The sequence below is a fragment of the Dictyostelium discoideum genome (assembly GCF_000004695.1).
Source record: "Dictyostelium discoideum AX4 chromosome 5 chromosome, whole genome shotgun sequence".
Taxonomy (NCBI): Eukaryota; Evosea; class Eumycetozoa; order Dictyosteliales; family Dictyosteliaceae; genus Dictyostelium; species Dictyostelium discoideum.
This window is the reverse complement of record NC_007091.3, coordinates 4,197,790-4,217,177: the sequence shown is the minus strand read 5'-3', so window position 1 is coordinate 4,217,177 and position 19,388 is coordinate 4,197,790. Positions and strand designations below refer to the sequence as shown.

The window sequence follows — 19,388 nt, the reverse complement described above, 5'->3', positions numbered from 1 at the left end:
AAAATCAAAATAAATAATATTTTTAATTCATATTAAAAAAATGATATCACAATCTCCACCATTTAATAATTTTAATATTACAAAAAATAATAATATTAATAATTTTAATATTACAAATAATAATAATATAAATAATAAATGTGTATATCATACAAATAATGATATTACATTTTTATGCTCAGATTGTAAATTAATTCCATGTTGTAATAGTTGTATTTCTCAAAATAATTTTCATCGTGGTCATAAAATTGATTTAATTGATGATTCAACCATTTGTTCATTAATTAATAATTTTAAAGAAGAAATTTATCCAAATATTTTAAAATTATTAAAAAATGATGAAATCACAAACAATGAATCAATTGAAAAATTTGAAAAAATTAAAATTGAATATCAAGATAATATTGAAACCATTTCAAATCATTTCAATAACATTCATCAAATAATATCATTAATTGAAAATGAAATAAAAAATAATTTATCAATTACTTTTAATAATAATGTGAATTTGAATTCAAATATTTCAAATTTAATTAATAATAATAATGAATCATTAAAATCAATAATTAATAATAACAAAACAATTGAAAGAATTAATAATTTCAATGTTGATTGTGATGATGAAAATCAAACATTAGAATTAATTAAACATTATCAACAATCATTAAAATTATTAAATAATAATAATTGTAATAATAATATTAATAAACAATTAATTGAATATAAAAATCATTTTTTATCTTGTAATAAAAATAAATTAGAAAAATTTCAATTATATATTGAATCAATTTTTTCAATTAAAGAATTTGATTCTAATTCAATTTATAATAGTTATAATAATAATTATAATAATTATAATCAACAACAACAACAACAACAACAACAACAACAACCAAATAATGATTTATCTTTTGATGAATTAAATAATAGCTATAATAATAATTATAATAATTATGATCAACAGCAACAACAACAACAACTACAACAACAACTACAACAACTACAACAACAACAACAACAACAACAACAACAACAACAACAACAACAACAACAACAACAACAACAACAACAACAACAACAACAACAACAACAACAACAACAACAACAACAACAACAACAACAACAACAACAACAACAACAACAACAACCACAACAACAACAACAACCAAATAATGATGTATCTTTTGATCAATTAAATAATAGTAAAGAAAATTTTAATAATAACAATAATATTATTAATGATAGCCAAGATTACTCAAAACAAAATGACTCTGAATTAAACTCTGTTTGTCCTTCAAATGAAAATGAAATTTCAAAAAATAAATCAGAATCAAGTGGAATGATAATTAATAATGAACCATCAATAGTTCAAACAAATAACATTAATTCAGAAGAAAATATTGAAACTCCATTAAATAAAGAACAAAATGAAAATCAAAATCAAGATTTGAATGAAAACAAGAATGAAAAATTTAATGGTGATGTAAATAAATTAGTTTCTGATGAAAATGCAATAGAAAATATCTCTCAAATTAATAATGATGATTCATTGGATAATGATAATGAAGAAGAAGAAAATAATTTCTCTAATATGAATAAAGATGAAGAATCTGAAAACTATAACAATTTTGGTATTACTGATTTAAACATAAGCTACAATAGTGTAAAAACTGAATATGAAGATCAAATTCATGGTTTAAAATATTGTTATGATAAAAACAATTTAAAATATGTAAATTGTAAGTAGTTTGTAATAGAAATAAAAAATAAATAAAAAAAAAAAAAAAACTAATTTAATTTTATTTTTTTTTTTTCCAAAAAAAAAAAAAGATAAAAACTCTAAATTTTATTTACAAATTGAAAGTGATTCAGATTGTGCATTAGAAAATGAATTTACAAGAATTGCATTTGGAAATAAAAGTACTGATATATCAAAATTCAAATTCAATTCAAAAACATTTGCAGTTATGCTTTTAGATGGATTTGACCAATCAATTGAACCAAATACATTACCAGAAACTGTTGAAGGATTACATATTTATGATATAAAGAAACCATTAGTTGTTGGTTCAATTCCACCAACTGTTAAAAGAATTGTATTTAATGAAAGTTTTAATCAAGTTTTAACACCGGGTTTAATATCAGAAGGTGTTGAATTTTTACATCTTTATAATATTAAAAAACCATTAGTTGTTGGTTCAATACCATCAACTGTAAAGAATGTAATTTTAGGTGATGGTTTTGATCATGCTTTAACTCCAGGTATTCTTCCAGAAGGTGTTGAAAGATTATTTTTATATGATATAAAACAACCTTTATTATTTGGTTCAATTCCAAAAACTGTTAAAAATATTACAATTTTTGATGGATTTAAACAATCACTAGAATCTTGTGATATTTCAAGCCATGTTAAAGTTAGAAATAATTGCCCAAACTAAAATAATAAAAAAAAAAAAAAAAAAAAAAAAAAAAAAAAAAAAAAAAAAATAATAATAGTAATAATTATAATAATAATATAAAAAACAATTGAAATCATAAATCTTAAATTAAATAAATAAAAAAAATAATAATAGTTTAAAAAACAAAGGAATTCATAAATCTTATACTAAAAAAAAAAAAAAAAAAAGATATTAATAGTTTTTGAAAAAAAAAAAAAAATTTTTAAGCTCGAAAAAATATCTTTTAAATTTCCTTTGGCACTGAGTCATCAAATTTCCCTCACACACTGCTATTGTTACCAAATTTATAAAATAAAAAATAATATAAAAAAAAATAAAAAATAATGTTTTTTTTTGTGAAATTTAGAAAATAAAAAAAAATAAAAAAATTAAAAATAAAAAAAAAAGAACGATGATCATCAATGGAAAATATAGTTTACGAGTGGTTAATAAATAGTGTTGATGGGTTACCATATTATAAATTTTCATTAATAGATTGTATCACAATTCTATCAATTAATGGTTTATACATTTCCATTGAAAATTTAAAATGCTTTTTCTCAAAAAATTTTAAAAAGTAAATAAAAATACACTTTTTAAATAATTAATTAAATTATTATTATTATTAACATCCCTGAAAAAAAATATAGAAATGATTATGAAAATAATTTAGGGTTAAATGAATTCCAATTTAAATTAATAAAAAATAATTTAAAATCATTAAATAAAAATAATAATAATAACAATATTGAAACTTTTATAAATAAAATTTATTTTAATAATAATAATAATGATAATAATAATAATAGTAATGATATTTTAAAAATAAAATTTAATTGTTCAATATTCATAATTATTGAAAATAATAAAAAATATATTATAAATAATAAAAAACATATTATAAATGAAAATAGTAATAATAATAATAAAAATAATAGTAATAATAAAGAATTAATTAATTATAAAAATTATAATTTATTTAAAAAAGTTTGGAATAATTTAGTTATAAGAAATGAAATAATTTTTCATTCGAGATTATATAATTTACATAAATTTGAAATTAATTTTAAAGGTATTGAAGAATATAAAAATTATAAATTTAAAAGTTATTTAACATCAATTAATTTAATGGATAATAGAAATGATAAATTACAAATTAAACAAGGTACATTTTTAAATGGTTTAAAATCTATTAAATTTAGAACTGGATTTTCAATTGAACTCGATTGTAATTGTTTACCAGAATCGTTGACACAATTAGAATTTAATAATGTTATTTTTAGTTCACCATTCACTGAATTCACACTTCATGAGAATATTACAAGTTTAACATTCACAGGTAGAGATTTTAAACAAACAATAGAATCAACATGGTTACCTAAATCAATTAAATCTTTAGATTTAGAATATTGCACATCATTTCAACAACCAATTTTAATTAAACATAAATTACCAATATCTTTAATAACTTTAAAATTAAATAAAAATTATTTTGGTAAAATTGAACCAAAATCAATTCCAAAATCAGTGACAACTTTAAAATTTAATATTAATTCTAATAATAATTTATTAAATATACCAAGATCAACTACAACATTAATATTTGAAAATGAATTTAATAATATTTTAAATGATGGTGATATACCAGAGAATGTATCAACAATTAGATTTGGTAATAATTTTAATCAAATTATAAATGAAAATTCACTTCCAATGTCATTAACTAAATTATCATTTGGTGTAAATTTCAATCAAGCTATTCAAGAAAATAGTTTACCTAGTAATCTTTTAAAATTAAAATTTGAACAAGATTTTAATCAACCTTTATTAAATAATTTGATATTTAAAAATCAATTAAATAATTTAAAATCTTTAAAATTTGGTTGGTATTATAATCAATTAATTAATATACCTAATAGTGGTGGTGGTGATGGTGGTGGTAGTAGTGAATTTAATGAAATATATAAAAAATTAAAAACTTTAAAATTTGGTAGTGGATTTAATCAAATAATAAACAAATCATCACTACCGAGTACTCTTAAAAAATTAGATTTAGGTGGTTATAATCATCCATTAACTTTAGTTTCTTTTCCAAATTCATTAGAATATTTAACAATATGTTATAATTTTAATAATCCAAATGCAATAGGTCCATCAATTTTACCATCAAATTTAAAATCTTTAACAATTATTAATTATAGTAATAGAATAATTGATTTATCACCAATCAATTGTTTACCATCTTCTTTAAATTATATTCATATTTATGGTTTTTTACCAATTTTTGATATTAATACAATTCCAAAAAATTTAAATGTAATCTATTGTGATAGATATGCACGTTATATTAAAAATTTAGATACTCATTTCATTTCAAAATATATAAAATATAGAGATGATTAAAAAAATTAAATAAAATAAAATAAAATAAAAGGTATTTATTTTATTTTTTTTTTATTTTATTTTATTTATTTTTTTTATTTTATTTTTAATTTTTTATTTAATTTATTTATATTTATTTATTATTTAAATAAATGAATAATAATAATAAATTAATTAATAAATAAATAAATTATTTTAATAAATTTTTTGATAATTATTTTGTTTAAAAAAATTAAATAAAAATAAAAATTAATTAAAAAAAAAGAAAAAAAAAAAAACTGCTTTTTTTATTAGAAAATTTTAATAAATAAATAAGAATGTGTGAGATACACATAAAAAAAAAAAAAAAAAAAAAAAAAAATTTATTTTTAAAAAAAAAATAAAAAAAATTTCGGTAAAAAAAAAAAAAAATCATAATTTTTTTTTTTTTTTTTTTTTTTTTTTTTTTTTTTTGAGTTACTTCGTTTTTATATAACACGCACAATAATATTATTATTTAAAATAATTGTAACTGTATTTTATTAAAAATATAATTATTTCAAATAGTATATATAAAAAACAAAGATGGCAGATGATGCAATTAGAATAGCAATTGTAAATGCAGATAGATGCAAACCAAAGAAATGTAGTCAAGAATGTAAAAAGTATTGCCCAGTCGTAAAGATGGGTAAACTTTGTATTGAAGTTAAACCAACATCAAAGATGTCATACATTTCAGAAGAACTTTGTAATGGTTGTGGTATTTGTGTAAAGAAATGTCCATTCGAAGCAATTCAAATCATTAATTTACCAAAGAATTTAACCAAAGAAACCACACATCGTTATGGTCCAAACAGTTTCAAACTTCATAGATTACCAACACCACGTCCAGGTCAAGTATTGGGTTTAGTAGGTACCAATGGTATTGGTAAATCCACTGCCTTAAAGGTTTTAGCTGGTAAATTAAAACCAAATTTAGGTCTCTACGATAATCCACCAACTTGGGATGAAATCATTTCTTTCTTCCGTGGTAATGAACTTCAATCCTATTTCACTAGAATTCTCGGTGAAGATTTAAAAGCACTCATCAAACCACAATACGTTGATAATCTTTCAAAGGCTGTCACTGGTGTAGTCTCAAGTATCCTCGATGCTAAATCTGAAAAAGATAATAAACAAGAAATGATCGATTGTCTTGACTTAAAAGAAGCACTTCATAAAACTGTACCAGTACTTTCAGGTGGTGAATTACAACGTTTTGCAATTGCTGTTGTTGCAATTCAAAAAGCCGATGTGTAAGTTTTTTTAAAGAAATTAAAATTTAAATCAACAACAACAACAACAACAACACAACAACAACAACAACACAACAACAACAACAACAACAACAACAATATCAAATATTAATATATTTATATATATATATATATATATAATATTATATATTTTTTTTTTATTATAGTTATATGTTTGATGAACCATCAAGTTATCTTGATGTTAAACAAAGATTAAAGGCAGCACAAGTTATTAGAGGTTTAATTCAATCACAAAATTATATTATTGTAGTTGAACATGATCTTAGTGTTTTAGATTACTTATCAGATTTTATTTGTTGTCTTTATGGAGCACCAGGTGCTTATGGTGTTGTAACATTACCATTCTCTGTTAGAGAAGGTATTAATATTTTCCTTAGTGGTTATATTCACACAGAGAATATGAGATTCCGTAAGGATGCATTAACCTTTAAATTCTCAGAGACAGCAGAGAATGAAGAAGAGATCAAGAAACATTGTAACTACAAATATCCAAATATGACCAAAACAATGGGTACCTTCAAATTGGAAATTAAAGCAGGTCAATTCACAGATTCTGAAATCATCGTTATGTTGGGTCAAAACGGTACCGGTAAGACCACCTTTATCAGAATGTTGGCTGGTCATATGCCATCCGATACTGATGCTCAAGTTCCAGAGTTGAATGTCAGTTACAAACCACAAAAAATCGATCCAAAATTCCCAGGTTCCGTTAGAGAATTGATTAATAAACGTATTTGCAACACTTTCCTTCATCCACAATTCCAATCCGATGTCGTTAAACCATTAAACATTGAAAACATCATCGACAATCAAGTACTCAATTTATCTGGTGGTGAGTTACAACGTGTTGCCATCGTTTTATGTTTAGGTCAACCTGCTGATATCTATCTCATTGATGAACCATCCGCTTATTTGGATTCTGAACAACGTATTATCGTCTCTAAAGTCATCAAGAGATTCATTCTTCACGCTGGTAAATCTGGTTTCATCGTAGAGCACGATTTCATTATGGCCACTTATTTAGCTGATCGTGTCATCGTTTATGATGGTATTCCAGGTGTCTCTTGTGTTGCTAATACTCCACAATCTCTCCTCACTGGTATGAACTCTTTCCTTAAATCTCTCGAAATCACTTTCCGTCGTGATCCATCCAATTTCCGTCCAAGAATTAACAAATTAAATTCAATCAAAGATAATGAACAAAAAGCTGCTGGTAATTATTTCTTCCTTGATAATGTTGATGAATAAATATTAAATAATTAAGATAAGATGATAATAATGATTCAATGGAAGAAAAAAAAAAAAAAAAAAAAGAAATAATAAATAAATAAATAAATTTAAAATTATAACAATAAAATTTAAATTGATAGAATAGTTAATTTTATTTTAAAATTAATTTAGAAATAAAGTTATATATTTTTTTTTAAAATTAAAATTATTTTATTTTGTAATTATCCCTTGTTGTTCTAATCTTTTTCTTTGAATTAGAGAATCATGAGATTGATCAGATGTCTTTTTTTGTGTTATTGTTCTTTTTTCAGTACCTGAAATTACAACAGTTGATTTTATACTCTTTCTTTTCTTTATTTTACCAGGTGATGAAGGTGTAGTTGAAGAGGATGATTTTGTATTACCAAAAATTGTTGATTTCGGTGTTGTAGTTGTTGAAGTTTCTTTTGGTGGTGTATTTGTAATATTGGTTAAAGGTGATTGAGATGATTGAGTTGATGATGAAGATTTTGGTGTTAAAGATGATGATGATGATGTTGTTGTTGATAATAATTTTGATTTCAATCTTTCAGATGAACTTGTTGGTGTTGTTGATTTTAATATACCAGTTTTTGGTGTTAAAGATGATTTAGTGGATGTAGTTGTTGGTGTAACTTTTGAATTTAAATTTGAAGCAAAAGTTGGTTGAGCGTATGATGGTAATTTACTAACGGTGGTGGGTGCTACTGAAGTTGAAGATGAAGATGATGTTGTTGTGGATGATTTTGGTTTCATTGTGGTACTTGATGTGGATTTGGAAGTGGTTGAGGTTGTTGGTTTCATATTTACAGTTGTTGACTTTGATGATGCAGTGGTGCTAGTGGTTGTTGGTTTATTTGAAAAGAGAGATGATGTTGAAGAAGTGGTAGTAGAAGTTGAAGTTGTTGGTTTACTTGATGGTTTTGTTGTTGCTGATGTAAAAGATGGAATGGTGGGTTTTCTAACAGCAGTAGTTCCCGGTGTAGTAGTTTTAGAAGAAGAAGATGATGATGTTGAAGTAGCAGAAGTAGTGGAAGTTGAAGTTGGTGTAATGGTAGTTGGAGTTGAGGCAGTAGTATTATTTGTAGGTGTATTGTTATTATTATTATTATTAAAATTTTTATTCATTAATAATGAAACTGTTGAAGAATGTTTTGAAGGTGTTTTATTAGCTTCAGTGATTGCAGCTGAAGACATTTGTGGAATTGATGATAATGTACTAGAAAGACTAGACTTAAATTTAGTTGGAGTTTTAACACTTGATAAATTAATATTTGAAGAAAGGAATGGATTAGTTGTTGTTTTCTTTGGTGTAATTGGATTAATTGGATTAAAATTATTTGAGGAAGGTTTAAATATTTGTGGCTGTATTGGTTTTGGTGGTGTTGTATTATTATTATTGTTATTCTCAATTGACATATCCATATGACTATCAATTGATTGATCATTATTATTATTATTATTATTATTATTATTATTATTATTATTATTATTTTTTTTTTTTTCATTATCATTGTCTGTATTATTATCATTTATATTATTATTATTATCATTTGTATTATTAGAATCTGATTCAGTTGTAGTTATTGTAGTATCATTATTATTTGAAACAAATGGAGGTACAGTTGTAAAACCTAATTTCAACCATAGATCTTTTCTTTTTGCTTCATAATCAACGATTGAAGGTAATTTATCAAAAGCGGCTTGATGAATTTTATCAAAATCTGGTCTCTTTGTTACTCTTGATGCTGTATTTGTTGTTGGTTGTTGCGTTGCCACTTTTGGTTTATTATTTGATAAATGTGGATTTAATTTTGGAATTGGTCTTGATGTTTCTGCATATCTTGTATCATTACTACTTGTTGTGGTTGCTTTCTTTTTTGATGACATATCCCTATTGAAAACAAAAAAAAAAAAAAAAAAAGTAGTATTAGTACTCTTATTATAAATAAATAAAGAAATAAATAAGAAATAAATAAAGTTTTTTTTAAAATTTGACACAAACTTTAATTTCATTAAAGATAGTCTCTTTTTGAAGGCCATAAAACTATCTTTTCTATTTTCAGCTTGAACTGGTACAACAGTTGTTGATGTTGGTGATTTATTTGTTGTTGTGGTTGTAGTTGTTGTTGAAGCTGTAGTTTTGGTATTTGGAGAATTATTGGTAGAACCTTTCATTGGTGATGATGTTGATGGTGATGATAGTGTTGAAGTAATCAATGGTGTTGTTGTTGTTTCTGATTGTAATGGTGATTGAATTATGCTTGTATTATTGTTATCATTATTGTTAATATTATAATCTACTTTTCTTGGTGAAATTTTGGTTAAATCCAATGATGCAATTTGATTAATGATAGAATCTTGTTCTTTTTGTGCACAAGGTGATAGTGGTGATTGAAATGAAATATCAGAAGGGTTAGTTGGTAATACCATATTGGCGGTACTAGCTATATTACTAGTAACATTTGGTGGTGGTTGAAATTTTAGTGGTGGTAATGCACCTGATGACGATTGTTGTAATAATGTATTATTATTATTATTATTAGTTGAAGTTGATGATGGTTGGGATTGTGATTGAATTAATAAATTATTATTTAAAATATTTTTGATGATTGATTTTTTATCATCGGTACAATGTGAACCTGTATTTTGATAATTATTTAAATCGACATTTGAAGAATTTAAATCTAATGTCATTTCAAAGTTATTATAATTACTACTTGTACTACTCTTGAATATTGTTTTTCTTCTTGCTAATGCAACTGAAATCGGTATTGCTGGTGGTGGTTTATATGCTGATACTTCGCCATTAAATGAATAATTTGAAAGTGATGATGATAATTTAATTAAACTATTTTCATTATTATTATTATTATTCTCTAATAATGTTGGATATAATGAGTTATTATTATTATTATTATTATTATTATTATTATTATTATTATTATTTGGGTAAACTTCAGATGATGATTTTAATGTATTTGTTGTTGTTGCTGTTGTAGTTGGTGATTCTAATTGATCAAGTGTTAATTCATTATTATTATTATTAGTTTCTGGTGGTTGAAAATATCTTGATTGTCTTCTAAAGTATCTTAGGATACTAGAAATTAATTCAGGCTATATAATTATTTTTTTATTTTTTAAATACATTAATTAATATATTGTTTGTTTGTTTATTTATTTATTTATTTTAGAGTATTTGCATTACCTTTTCAATTTCAGCTGAAAGAATATGAATTCTATTATTTCTACAAATCTTTAAAAGGTCATCCCTTGATATGGTACTTAACTTTTCTTTTGAATACATTTTTTTGTTTTTTTTGTTTTTTAATTTTTAACTTTTATGTTTAATGAAATGTGTAGGAAATTATATTATATTATTATTATATGCATAAAATTATATGTTTTTTTTTTTTTTTTAATTTTATTTTTTATTTTATATATATATTTATATAATTTTTTATATTATTATTATTATTATTTTGATTTTGGTTTTGTTTGATTATATGGTATTATTTAGTTTGACTGTTCACATAGAATAAAATTAATGAAATTAAAAAATAAAAAAATAAAAAATAAAAATAAAAAAATAAAATAAATTATTATTAATTAACACACACCCTAGTATTAAAAACAAAACAATATTAATAAAAAAAAAAAATGAACCGTTATCTGGAATTAAATTTAAAATGTAGTGTGGTGATGTTAGTGATTCGAAAAACAAATAAAAAAAAAAAAAAAAAAAAAAAAAGGTGGTTTTTTTGAAAAAAACAAAAATTAGTTGTTGGATTTAGGGAGATCTTACTTTTTTTTTTTTTTGAAATTTTGGCGCATATTTATTTTTAAAAAAAATAAACAAAAAAAAAAAAAAAATTATTAATAAATAATTAGTGGTTGTGTTAATATAATAAAATCTATTAAAAAAAAAAAAAAAAAAAATATCTCTTATTATTTCAAGAAAAAAAAAAAAATAAAAATGTTAAAAATAAAATAATAAATAATTTAAAATTTAAAAATTAAAAAAACTAATTATTTTTTTATTTTTTTATTTTTATGTTAATTAAAAAAAAATTAAACAATTCAAATCCTTAATTTTAAATTTAAAATTAAAAAACACTATTATTATCCTCAAAAAGTCAAACAACGATCTTCCAAATTTTTTAAAATGACAAAAATAAAAATAAAAATAAAAAAAAAATAAAAAAAAAAAAAATGAAAAAACTTCACACTTTTTTTATTTTTTTATTATTTTTTTTATTTTTTTTATTTGTTCAATAATTAATTGATTAATAAAAAAGAGAGAGAGAGAGATGGAATCAACAGAGAATAAAATTGAAAAAAATGAATCAACAATGACATTAGAAGAGAGAAGAAGAGAAGCAAGAAAGAAAAGAATTAATAGTAATACAGGTGATCGTTTAAGTTTTATTCAAAGTCATACAAATGAATTAAAAAATGATTTAGAACCAAAACCAATTGAAACCAAACAAACAAATAATGGTGAATTATCAGGATCAGCATCATCGTCAGGACAAATTAATTTAAATTCAATATTTGAACAACAAAGAATTTTAAAAGATCCATTATCATTCTCAATTTTAAGATGGATTGGTATAATATTCTTTGCATTAATATTCGTATCAAATTCAATGTTATCATGTTCACCAGAGTTCTTTGAAACATCATTAGCATCATCAACTAAAGAGGCAACAACATTTTCAGAATCAATTTTACAAAAGTATCAATGGATTTTCAGAATACTTTATCTTAGTACTCATACTGATAATAGTAGTGGCAAGCAACAATCACCAAATCAGTTACTTTATATCTATTTAACATTGGGTTTGGTTTGGTTAGTTTGGGAGTATATATTAGTTTACAGAAATAGAAAAGAAGTACCACATCTTAGACAAAAAACATTCCTTTCATTTGCACGTTCTGATGCTTTGTTAATCGCTTTCGTCTACATTGTATTATTGGATTGTATATTACGTTTTAAAGATCACTTTTTACCAATTAATCAACAATCTTTTATTAAAGATAATTATTTAATCTCAATTTTATATTATCCTTTAATAATTGCTTTCGTTGGTCAATTATTTATTAATTATTTTGCAAAATCAATTTCAATACTTTCAATTGTAAGTTTTTAATAATTAATAATAATAATAATAATAATAATAATAATAATAATAATAATAATAATAATAATAATAATAATAATAATAATAATAATAATAATAATAATAATAATAATAATAATAATAATAATAATAATAATAATAATAATAATAATAATAATAATAATAATAATAATAATAATAATAATAATAATAATAATAATAATAATAATAATAATAATAATAATAATAATAATAATAATAATACTAATAAAACAAATTTTAAATAAATAAAATAGGATAATAGAATTTATAAAATTTATCAAGGTTTATCACATTTCGTATTAGCAATTTTGATTTCATTTTTATGTTCAGAATGGTGGGAATGTTCAAGTTGTCATTGTTCATCATCATATGGTTTATTATGGTTGATTTCAAAATCAAGAGGTTTATTATTGTGGGCTCATATTTGTATTAATTTCATTTCAAGAATTTTAGGTTAATCAAAAATAACAATAATAAATAAATAAATAAATAAATAAATAAATAAATAAATAAATAAATAAATAAATAAATTAATAAATAAATAATAAAAATTTAAATAAATAAATTTATAAAAGAATAGAGTTTTTTTAAAATTTTATTTATTTATTTATGAACTATATTTACTACCATAATTACTTGGATCCATTGAGGAGTAGTATGGTTTATTTGTAGTTGTTGATGAAGATGAGGAGGAAGAAGTTGGAGTTGGATTAATTTTAAAAGTTGGGAAAGATTTAATTCCCATTGGTTTCATAATTGTAATTGGTTTTGGTTTATCTGTTGGTGCTGCTGAATATAATTCTTTTTCTTCTGTATTTTCTATATTTGTATTATTATTATTATTTATTTTATTATTTGGATGTTGATAAGGATGATATGAATTATTATTATTATTGTTATTATTTGTATTTTGAATTGGTGGTGGTTTATTTGATTTACTCCAATTTAATTTAATTTCACAATTATCAATTTTAAAATTATTAAATAAAGAATCTATTGCGGATTCAGCAGATTCACGAGTTTCAAATGTTACAAAAGCACATTTTTGATGTTCAATTAATTTAACCTTTTTAATATTACCAAATACAAATAAATTATTTTTAATATGATCTTCAGTGATCTTATCAAACTCTAAATTACCTAAAAATAATGTTGTTATACTTTGATCGATTGGTTTCTTTGGTGGTTTTTGTTGTTGTATTTTATTTACACCATCTTTTATTTCTGTATTGCTGCTATTTAAATCATGTCTATATGGACATTCATCACCACGATTACAATTACCTTTTTGAAAGAATGAGCATATTTTTGGTGCATTTGAATCATTTTTATTATTATTATTATTATTATTATTACTACTATTATTAAAATTTGATTTTGGTATTGTTTTTGCTAATTTTGTAACGATATCACTTGGTTGAAAATTATCATATGATATTAAACCGTTATCAATTAAACGTTGATTCTCAGTTGCTTGGTATTCAATACCTTTATCTGTAACATAAGAGTTTTCAAATTGATTTGCTGCTAATGCTGCATCTCTAACTTGAACTGGTAATCCAAATTCTAAATCATGTATACAAGCTTGACAAACATTCTTAACTTGTGAACATGTTTTACAAATCTCTGTTCTCTTATATCTTGAACTTGATCCTGGTTTCCATCTATATACATTGTATGGTCTAGTACATATTTTACATTCTTTATCAAATTCTGATCTAGTCTATTATTATTATTAATTTTTATTTTTTATTTTTTATTTATACATAATATAAAGATATAAAAATAAATAAATATATAAATATATTAAAGTATATTTATATATATATAATGTGTATGAATACGTGTATGAGTGTGAAAAGGAAGATTATTTGTATGGAGGGTTAGAATTTGTTTTTTTGTATTGTTTTTTTTTATTATTATTAAAATTATAGATTATGTCATACCATTGTTAAATATGGGCTGTCACCTAAACAATTTTCACAAACGATTGGAAAATCCTTTTGTTGTTGTTGTAAATGTTCATCTTGATTTTGTAATTTGCTTTTATACATGGTGGTGCAGTATTTTCTATTTGTTTTAATTAAAAAAAAAGAAAAAAGAAAAAGAAAAAAGACGCACTAATAATGGATAAAAAAAGAAAAAGTGTGAATTTTTTAAAATGTTTTTTTTTTTTTTATTTTTTTTTTTTTTTTTTTTATTTTTTTTTTTTTTTTAATTTTTTTTTTTTATTTTCACTCCAGATTGATAACAAAGTCGTAAAAAAAAAAAAAAAAGAATTGTTTTGAAAATTCCACAATTACCAATTGAAAAAAATTGGTAATTATTATAATAATGATATGCACAAACGGGTGTTTTATTTTAATATATAAATATAATTTATATATATATAAAAATATCCATACGTGTGGTGTGGATTTTTTAAATTCTTTTAAAAAGAAATTTTATTTTTATATGGGTGGAATTTAACGCAATAGGGCACGAATTTTTGGATTTGTAATTTGAATTGAAACATTAGAAATAAAAATATAATGAAGTGAATGGATGTTTTCTTTTTATTTAATAGAATCTAATCTTATTATTATTATTATTATTATTATTATTATTATTATTATTTTTTTAAAGGTATTGTTTTTAATTACGATTCAAATAAAATCATGGTTGAAAATTTAAAAATAATTGTCAATGATTTTCTGTTATTTTTTATATACAAAAGCACTATTTATGGTATGAAATTATTTTAAATCCAATTCATTTTTCATTTGTAAAATTAAATTTAGAGATTAATAACCAAACAAAATAAAAATAATATATATTTATTTTTTTTAAATTAAAATAACCAAATTAAAAAAATAAATAAAACAATTAAAAAAAAAAAAAAACAAACAAACCATTATTACATTTCAAAATAATTTTTTTATTAGATTACAATAATATAAAAATAATATAAAAATTTTAGTAAAAAAAAAAAAAATAATATAAAAAATAAATTACCAATTTTAGAAAAAAAAAAAAAAAAAAAAAAAAAAAAAAATGAAAATATTATTATTTGTAGTATTGTTTTTTAATGTATTAGTTGGTATATATTCAATTGATACTACAATTTTTACAGTTTGTTTAAATTGTAAAGATGGTGGTATTATAAAGAATGTAACACTTGCTAATAGATGTAGTTATTTAATATGTAAAGATGAGAATGTCGATCAACAAGATCAATTAACACGTTCATTTTCCGTTAAAAAAAGATTAACCAATGGTTATATTTTCGATGTTTATAAAAATAATCAATGCTCAACAAGATCAAATGCTTTCGAAATGACTAAAGCTTTAACTTGCAATGGTGAATGGTTAGAATTAAACTCTTTTATTAAAGTAAAATGTGGTGAATTAGATCCAAACTCATCACCATCACCATCACCATCACCATCACCATCACCATCACCATCACCATCACCATCACCATCACCATCACCATCACCATCACCATCACCATCACCATCACCATCACCATCACCATCACCATCACCATCACCATCACCATCATCATCATTAGAGGAAAGTCAAACACCAAGCCAAACACCAACACCAACTCAAACACCAACACCAACTCAAACTCAAACAACAACACCAACTCAAACTCAAACACTAACACCAACCCAAACTCAAACACCAAGTCAAACACCAACACCAAGTCAAACACCAAAACCAACTCAAACACCAACTCAAACACCAACACCAAGTCAAACACCAAGTCAAACACCAAGTCAAACACCAAGTCAAACACCAAGTCAAACACCAACTCCAACACCAAGTCAAACACCAACCCCGACTCAAACACCAAGCCAAACACCAACTCAAACTCAAACTCCAACTCCAACTCAAACACCAATATCCTCTAGACCAATGTCAATTTCTACAGAAAAACCATCTTCATCTGAAGAGGTTATTCAAGCATCTAGTGAGTTTAATGAATCTAGTAGTGAAGATAAAAAAAAAGATAGTGAGAGTAAATCTTCTCAATCTGAATCACCATCACCATCGGCATCAGCATCAGAATCAGAATCAGCATCAGAATCAGCATCAGCATCAACATCAGTATCAGTATCAGCATCACCATTGCCAATTATGGACTCATCATCTTCGGATTCTGAAGAAAACGTATCACCAACACCATTACATAAAAGGGGAACACCTCCACCACCTTTTATTCATCACTCAAGCTCAAATGAATTACTCGAAAAGAATAGTGATGGTAATAGCTCTTGTAAGAATATACCAAAATACTTATTAATAATGGTATCTCTATTTTTATACTTTTTATTTTAACTTTAAATATTAAAAAAATAAAATAAAAATAAATAAAATAAAAAACATATATTTAAATAAAAAAAAAATAAAAAAAATAAAAAAAATTAAAATAATAAATTAAATAATTTAAACAAAAAAATAAAAGTTGACCAAGATCTTAAATATTTTTATTTAATTTAATTTAATTTAATTTTGTTTTTTTTTATTTTATTTTATTTTATTTTATTTTATTTTATTTTATTTTATTTTATTTTATTTTATTTTATTTTTATTTTTTTTTTTATTTTTTTTTTATTTTTTTTTTTTTTAATCAATCAGCAAACCCCTATTTTTCACTTTCAATTAAAATCTTTTAGATTAAATGAAAAAATTACTTTAAAAAGAATCAAGATAAAACAATCACCATTTATATATTTGTGGATTAAATCTCATATTTTAATTTACCAAAATTGGAAAAAATAAAATTTTACAATTTGGTTTTAAAGATTTTGGACTGAGTATAAAAGAAAGTTTTTTTTTTTTTTTTTTTTTTTTTTATGTAAAAGTGTGCTATTACATATAAAAATCAAAAGTTATAATCTATTCCTTTAAAATGTGTATGAATTTAATTTATTTTTTTTAATTATTCATTTTCAAATTGTGCTAATAAAAAAAAAAAAAAAAAAAAAAAAATAAAATAGATGGTATCTGGAATTATTTGGAAATTCACCACTCTCAAAGTATTATTATGGGTTAAAAAGTTATCAACACTATTAGCTTAATCATTGTAATAATACATGATAAAAAAAGTTATTAACACTTTTTATCAAATTGTTAGTGAGGAGTTACTCTCTTGTGTACGACGAAAAAAGTTATCAACACTAATTGTCAATTGGATCCACATCTCTTATAGTTTAATTCAAGAAAAGTTATCAACACTAATTGTTTTACATGTAAGTAGGAATTATCAAGAAGTATTTTCAAAAATTGGTAAAATTATAGAATCAATTCACCAAATATTATTGGTGGTTAAAAGTTATCAACACTGTAGCCGGTAAAATCAATAATTTGAGACATAAAAAGTTATCAACACTATTTGTCAAATTGGAAGTAAACATATCATATTGTACATTTAATAGTTAGGATTTTAATAAAATGATTTTTCTTGTGCCTTCCTTAAATGTTATTTATTTTTTATTTTTGTTACAATTGATCTTGTTTCTAATCTGGCATTGATATTTTTTATTTTCATCATGTTGTTGTTTAGTATCAACTTTTTGTTTATGATCAAAATCGGTATCACCTTCTTCCTCCTCATTATCGATATCCATTTTATCCTCTTTTTGATTTGATTTATAATCTAGTTTTTTTTTTTTTATTACTTCGATTTTTTTTTATTTTTAATATGGATTTAATTATCTAATATTATTATTGTTGAGGCTTTTTTTGGCATTAACATTTTTGAATGATATTTAATTTTCATTACCACAAAATTTCATTTTAATTTGGTAGTATAGTATGGGATTTTTTTTTTCATTCAAAAATCCATCCATAAACTTTTCAATTTCAAAAGAATGAAAATTTATGGATGGATTATTGAAAGAAAAAAAAAACCACACACTTTGAAAACAAAAGCAATATTTTTAATAAAAGATTTGGAATCAAACTTTGTTGCAATTAGTTCCAGAAAAATGATAAACATTTTACCATTGAGATTCCTCATTATTATCAACAACTCAAATGGCTTTTTAAGAGGTATAATAGTAATAGTAATAGTAATAGTAATAGTAATAGTAATAGTAATAGTAATAGTAATAGTAATAGTAATAGTAATAGTAATACTAATTGTATTAATAACATAAAAAATGAAAATAGTAAAAATAAATGCTTGAATAATAATACAAAAGCAGCAACTATAATAATAATTCAATCGAAGGTAAATTTTTTTTTTTACAGTCAAAAATATAAACCAACCAAATATTATTATTTCAAATGAATATCAATTAAGCTATTAAAAAAGAAGAAATATTATGAAGACAAAATGAAAATTGAAGAAGATGAAATGTCCAAATGATAATAAATTCTTGAAAAAATATAAATTCATTGCCAGAAGAAAAGAAAAAAAAAAACAAATCAAAATAAATGAATCCATAATTGGTTTTGTTGTAAGAAAGATCTTTCTTTTTTAATTAAAAAGATAATCGCTAAAATGTTTTGGGAAATAAAATTTTAAGTTTTTTTAATGTATATACCTGTTTTAAGGCTGAAATTAATATGTTAAAATTAGTCTGATGAAATTAATATGTCTATTCCTTTTAAAGTTGTAAGAATTTAATTTTTTTTTTTATAATTATTCAAAATAGTTTTCAAATTGTATTAATAATGATTATTTCAAATGAACATCAATTAAGCAATTAAAAGAAGAAAGATAATGAAGACGAAATGAAAATGAACAAGATGAAATGTCCAAATTATAATGAAATCTTTTTAACCATAAATCCACCACCAGAGGAAAAAAAAAAAAATAAATGAATCCATAATTGGTTTTGTTGTAAGAAAGATCTTTCTTTTTT

General features: G+C 22.2%; 9 protein-coding genes across 9 annotated transcripts; 6 read left to right on the top strand and 3 right to left on the bottom strand.

The window, feature by feature from the left end:
- Nucleotides 1-40: 40 nt before the first annotated feature.
- On the top strand, nucleotides 41-2,438 carry DDB_G0290527 (hypothetical protein; the record flags this gene model as incomplete). The annotated part of the gene is made up of 2 exons (XM_630537.1): nucleotides 41-1,739; nucleotides 1,831-2,438. 2 exons carry the CDS (start codon nucleotides 41-43, stop codon nucleotides 2,436-2,438), a joined length of 2,307 nt encoding a protein of 768 aa, XP_635629.1.
- A 1,128-nt stretch (nucleotides 2,439-3,566) lies between these two features.
- Nucleotides 3,567-4,841, top strand: DDB_G0290525 (hypothetical protein; the record flags this gene model as incomplete). Its single annotated transcript, XM_630536.1, has 1 exon — nucleotides 3,567-4,841. The coding sequence occupies one exon, from the start codon at nucleotides 3,567-3,569 to the stop codon at nucleotides 4,839-4,841; it is 1,275 nt and encodes a 424-aa protein (XP_635628.1).
- Nucleotides 4,842-5,384: 543 nt separating this feature from the next.
- abcE1 (RNaseL inhibitor-like protein) lies at nucleotides 5,385-7,363 on the top strand (the record flags this gene model as incomplete). The annotated part of the gene is made up of 2 exons (XM_630535.1): nucleotides 5,385-6,094; nucleotides 6,262-7,363. 2 exons carry the CDS (start codon nucleotides 5,385-5,387, stop codon nucleotides 7,361-7,363), a joined length of 1,812 nt encoding a protein of 603 aa, XP_635627.1.
- Nucleotides 7,364-7,555: 192 nt separating this feature from the next.
- Nucleotides 7,556-10,670, bottom strand: DDB_G0290651 (hypothetical protein; the record flags this gene model as incomplete). The annotated part of the gene is made up of 3 exons (XM_630534.2): nucleotides 7,556-9,257; nucleotides 9,369-10,480; nucleotides 10,572-10,670. The coding sequence occupies 3 exons, from the start codon at nucleotides 10,668-10,670 to the stop codon at nucleotides 7,556-7,558; spliced, it is 2,913 nt and encodes a 970-aa protein (XP_635626.2).
- A 1,003-nt stretch (nucleotides 10,671-11,673) lies between these two features.
- On the top strand, nucleotides 11,674-12,986 carry DDB_G0290523 (hypothetical protein; the record flags this gene model as incomplete). The annotated part of the gene is made up of 2 exons (XM_630533.1): nucleotides 11,674-12,504; nucleotides 12,783-12,986. The coding sequence occupies 2 exons, from the start codon at nucleotides 11,674-11,676 to the stop codon at nucleotides 12,984-12,986; spliced, it is 1,035 nt and encodes a 344-aa protein (XP_635625.1).
- A 149-nt stretch (nucleotides 12,987-13,135) lies between these two features.
- DDB_G0290649 (CCCH-type zinc finger-containing protein) lies at nucleotides 13,136-14,582 on the bottom strand (the record flags this gene model as incomplete). Its single annotated transcript, XM_630532.2, has 2 exons — nucleotides 13,136-14,251; nucleotides 14,475-14,582. The coding sequence occupies 2 exons, from the start codon at nucleotides 14,580-14,582 to the stop codon at nucleotides 13,136-13,138; spliced, it is 1,224 nt and encodes a 407-aa protein (XP_635624.2).
- Nucleotides 14,583-15,561: 979 nt separating this feature from the next.
- DDB_G0290521 (hypothetical protein) lies at nucleotides 15,562-17,298 on the top strand (the record flags this gene model as incomplete). Its single annotated transcript, XM_630531.1, has 2 exons — nucleotides 15,562-16,824; nucleotides 17,155-17,298. 2 exons carry the CDS (start codon nucleotides 15,562-15,564, stop codon nucleotides 17,296-17,298), a joined length of 1,407 nt encoding a protein of 468 aa, XP_635623.1.
- Nucleotides 17,299-18,002: 704 nt separating this feature from the next.
- On the bottom strand, nucleotides 18,003-18,146 carry DDB_G0290519 (hypothetical protein; the record flags this gene model as incomplete). The annotated part of the gene is made up of 1 exon (XM_630530.1): nucleotides 18,003-18,146. The coding sequence occupies one exon, from the start codon at nucleotides 18,144-18,146 to the stop codon at nucleotides 18,003-18,005; it is 144 nt and encodes a 47-aa protein (XP_635622.1).
- A 360-nt stretch (nucleotides 18,147-18,506) lies between these two features.
- On the top strand, nucleotides 18,507-19,150 carry DDB_G0290517 (hypothetical protein; the record flags this gene model as incomplete). Its single annotated transcript, XM_630529.1, has 2 exons — nucleotides 18,507-18,578; nucleotides 19,103-19,150. 2 exons carry the CDS (start codon nucleotides 18,507-18,509, stop codon nucleotides 19,148-19,150), a joined length of 120 nt encoding a protein of 39 aa, XP_635621.1.
- Between the last annotated feature and the right edge of the window lie 238 nt (nucleotides 19,151-19,388).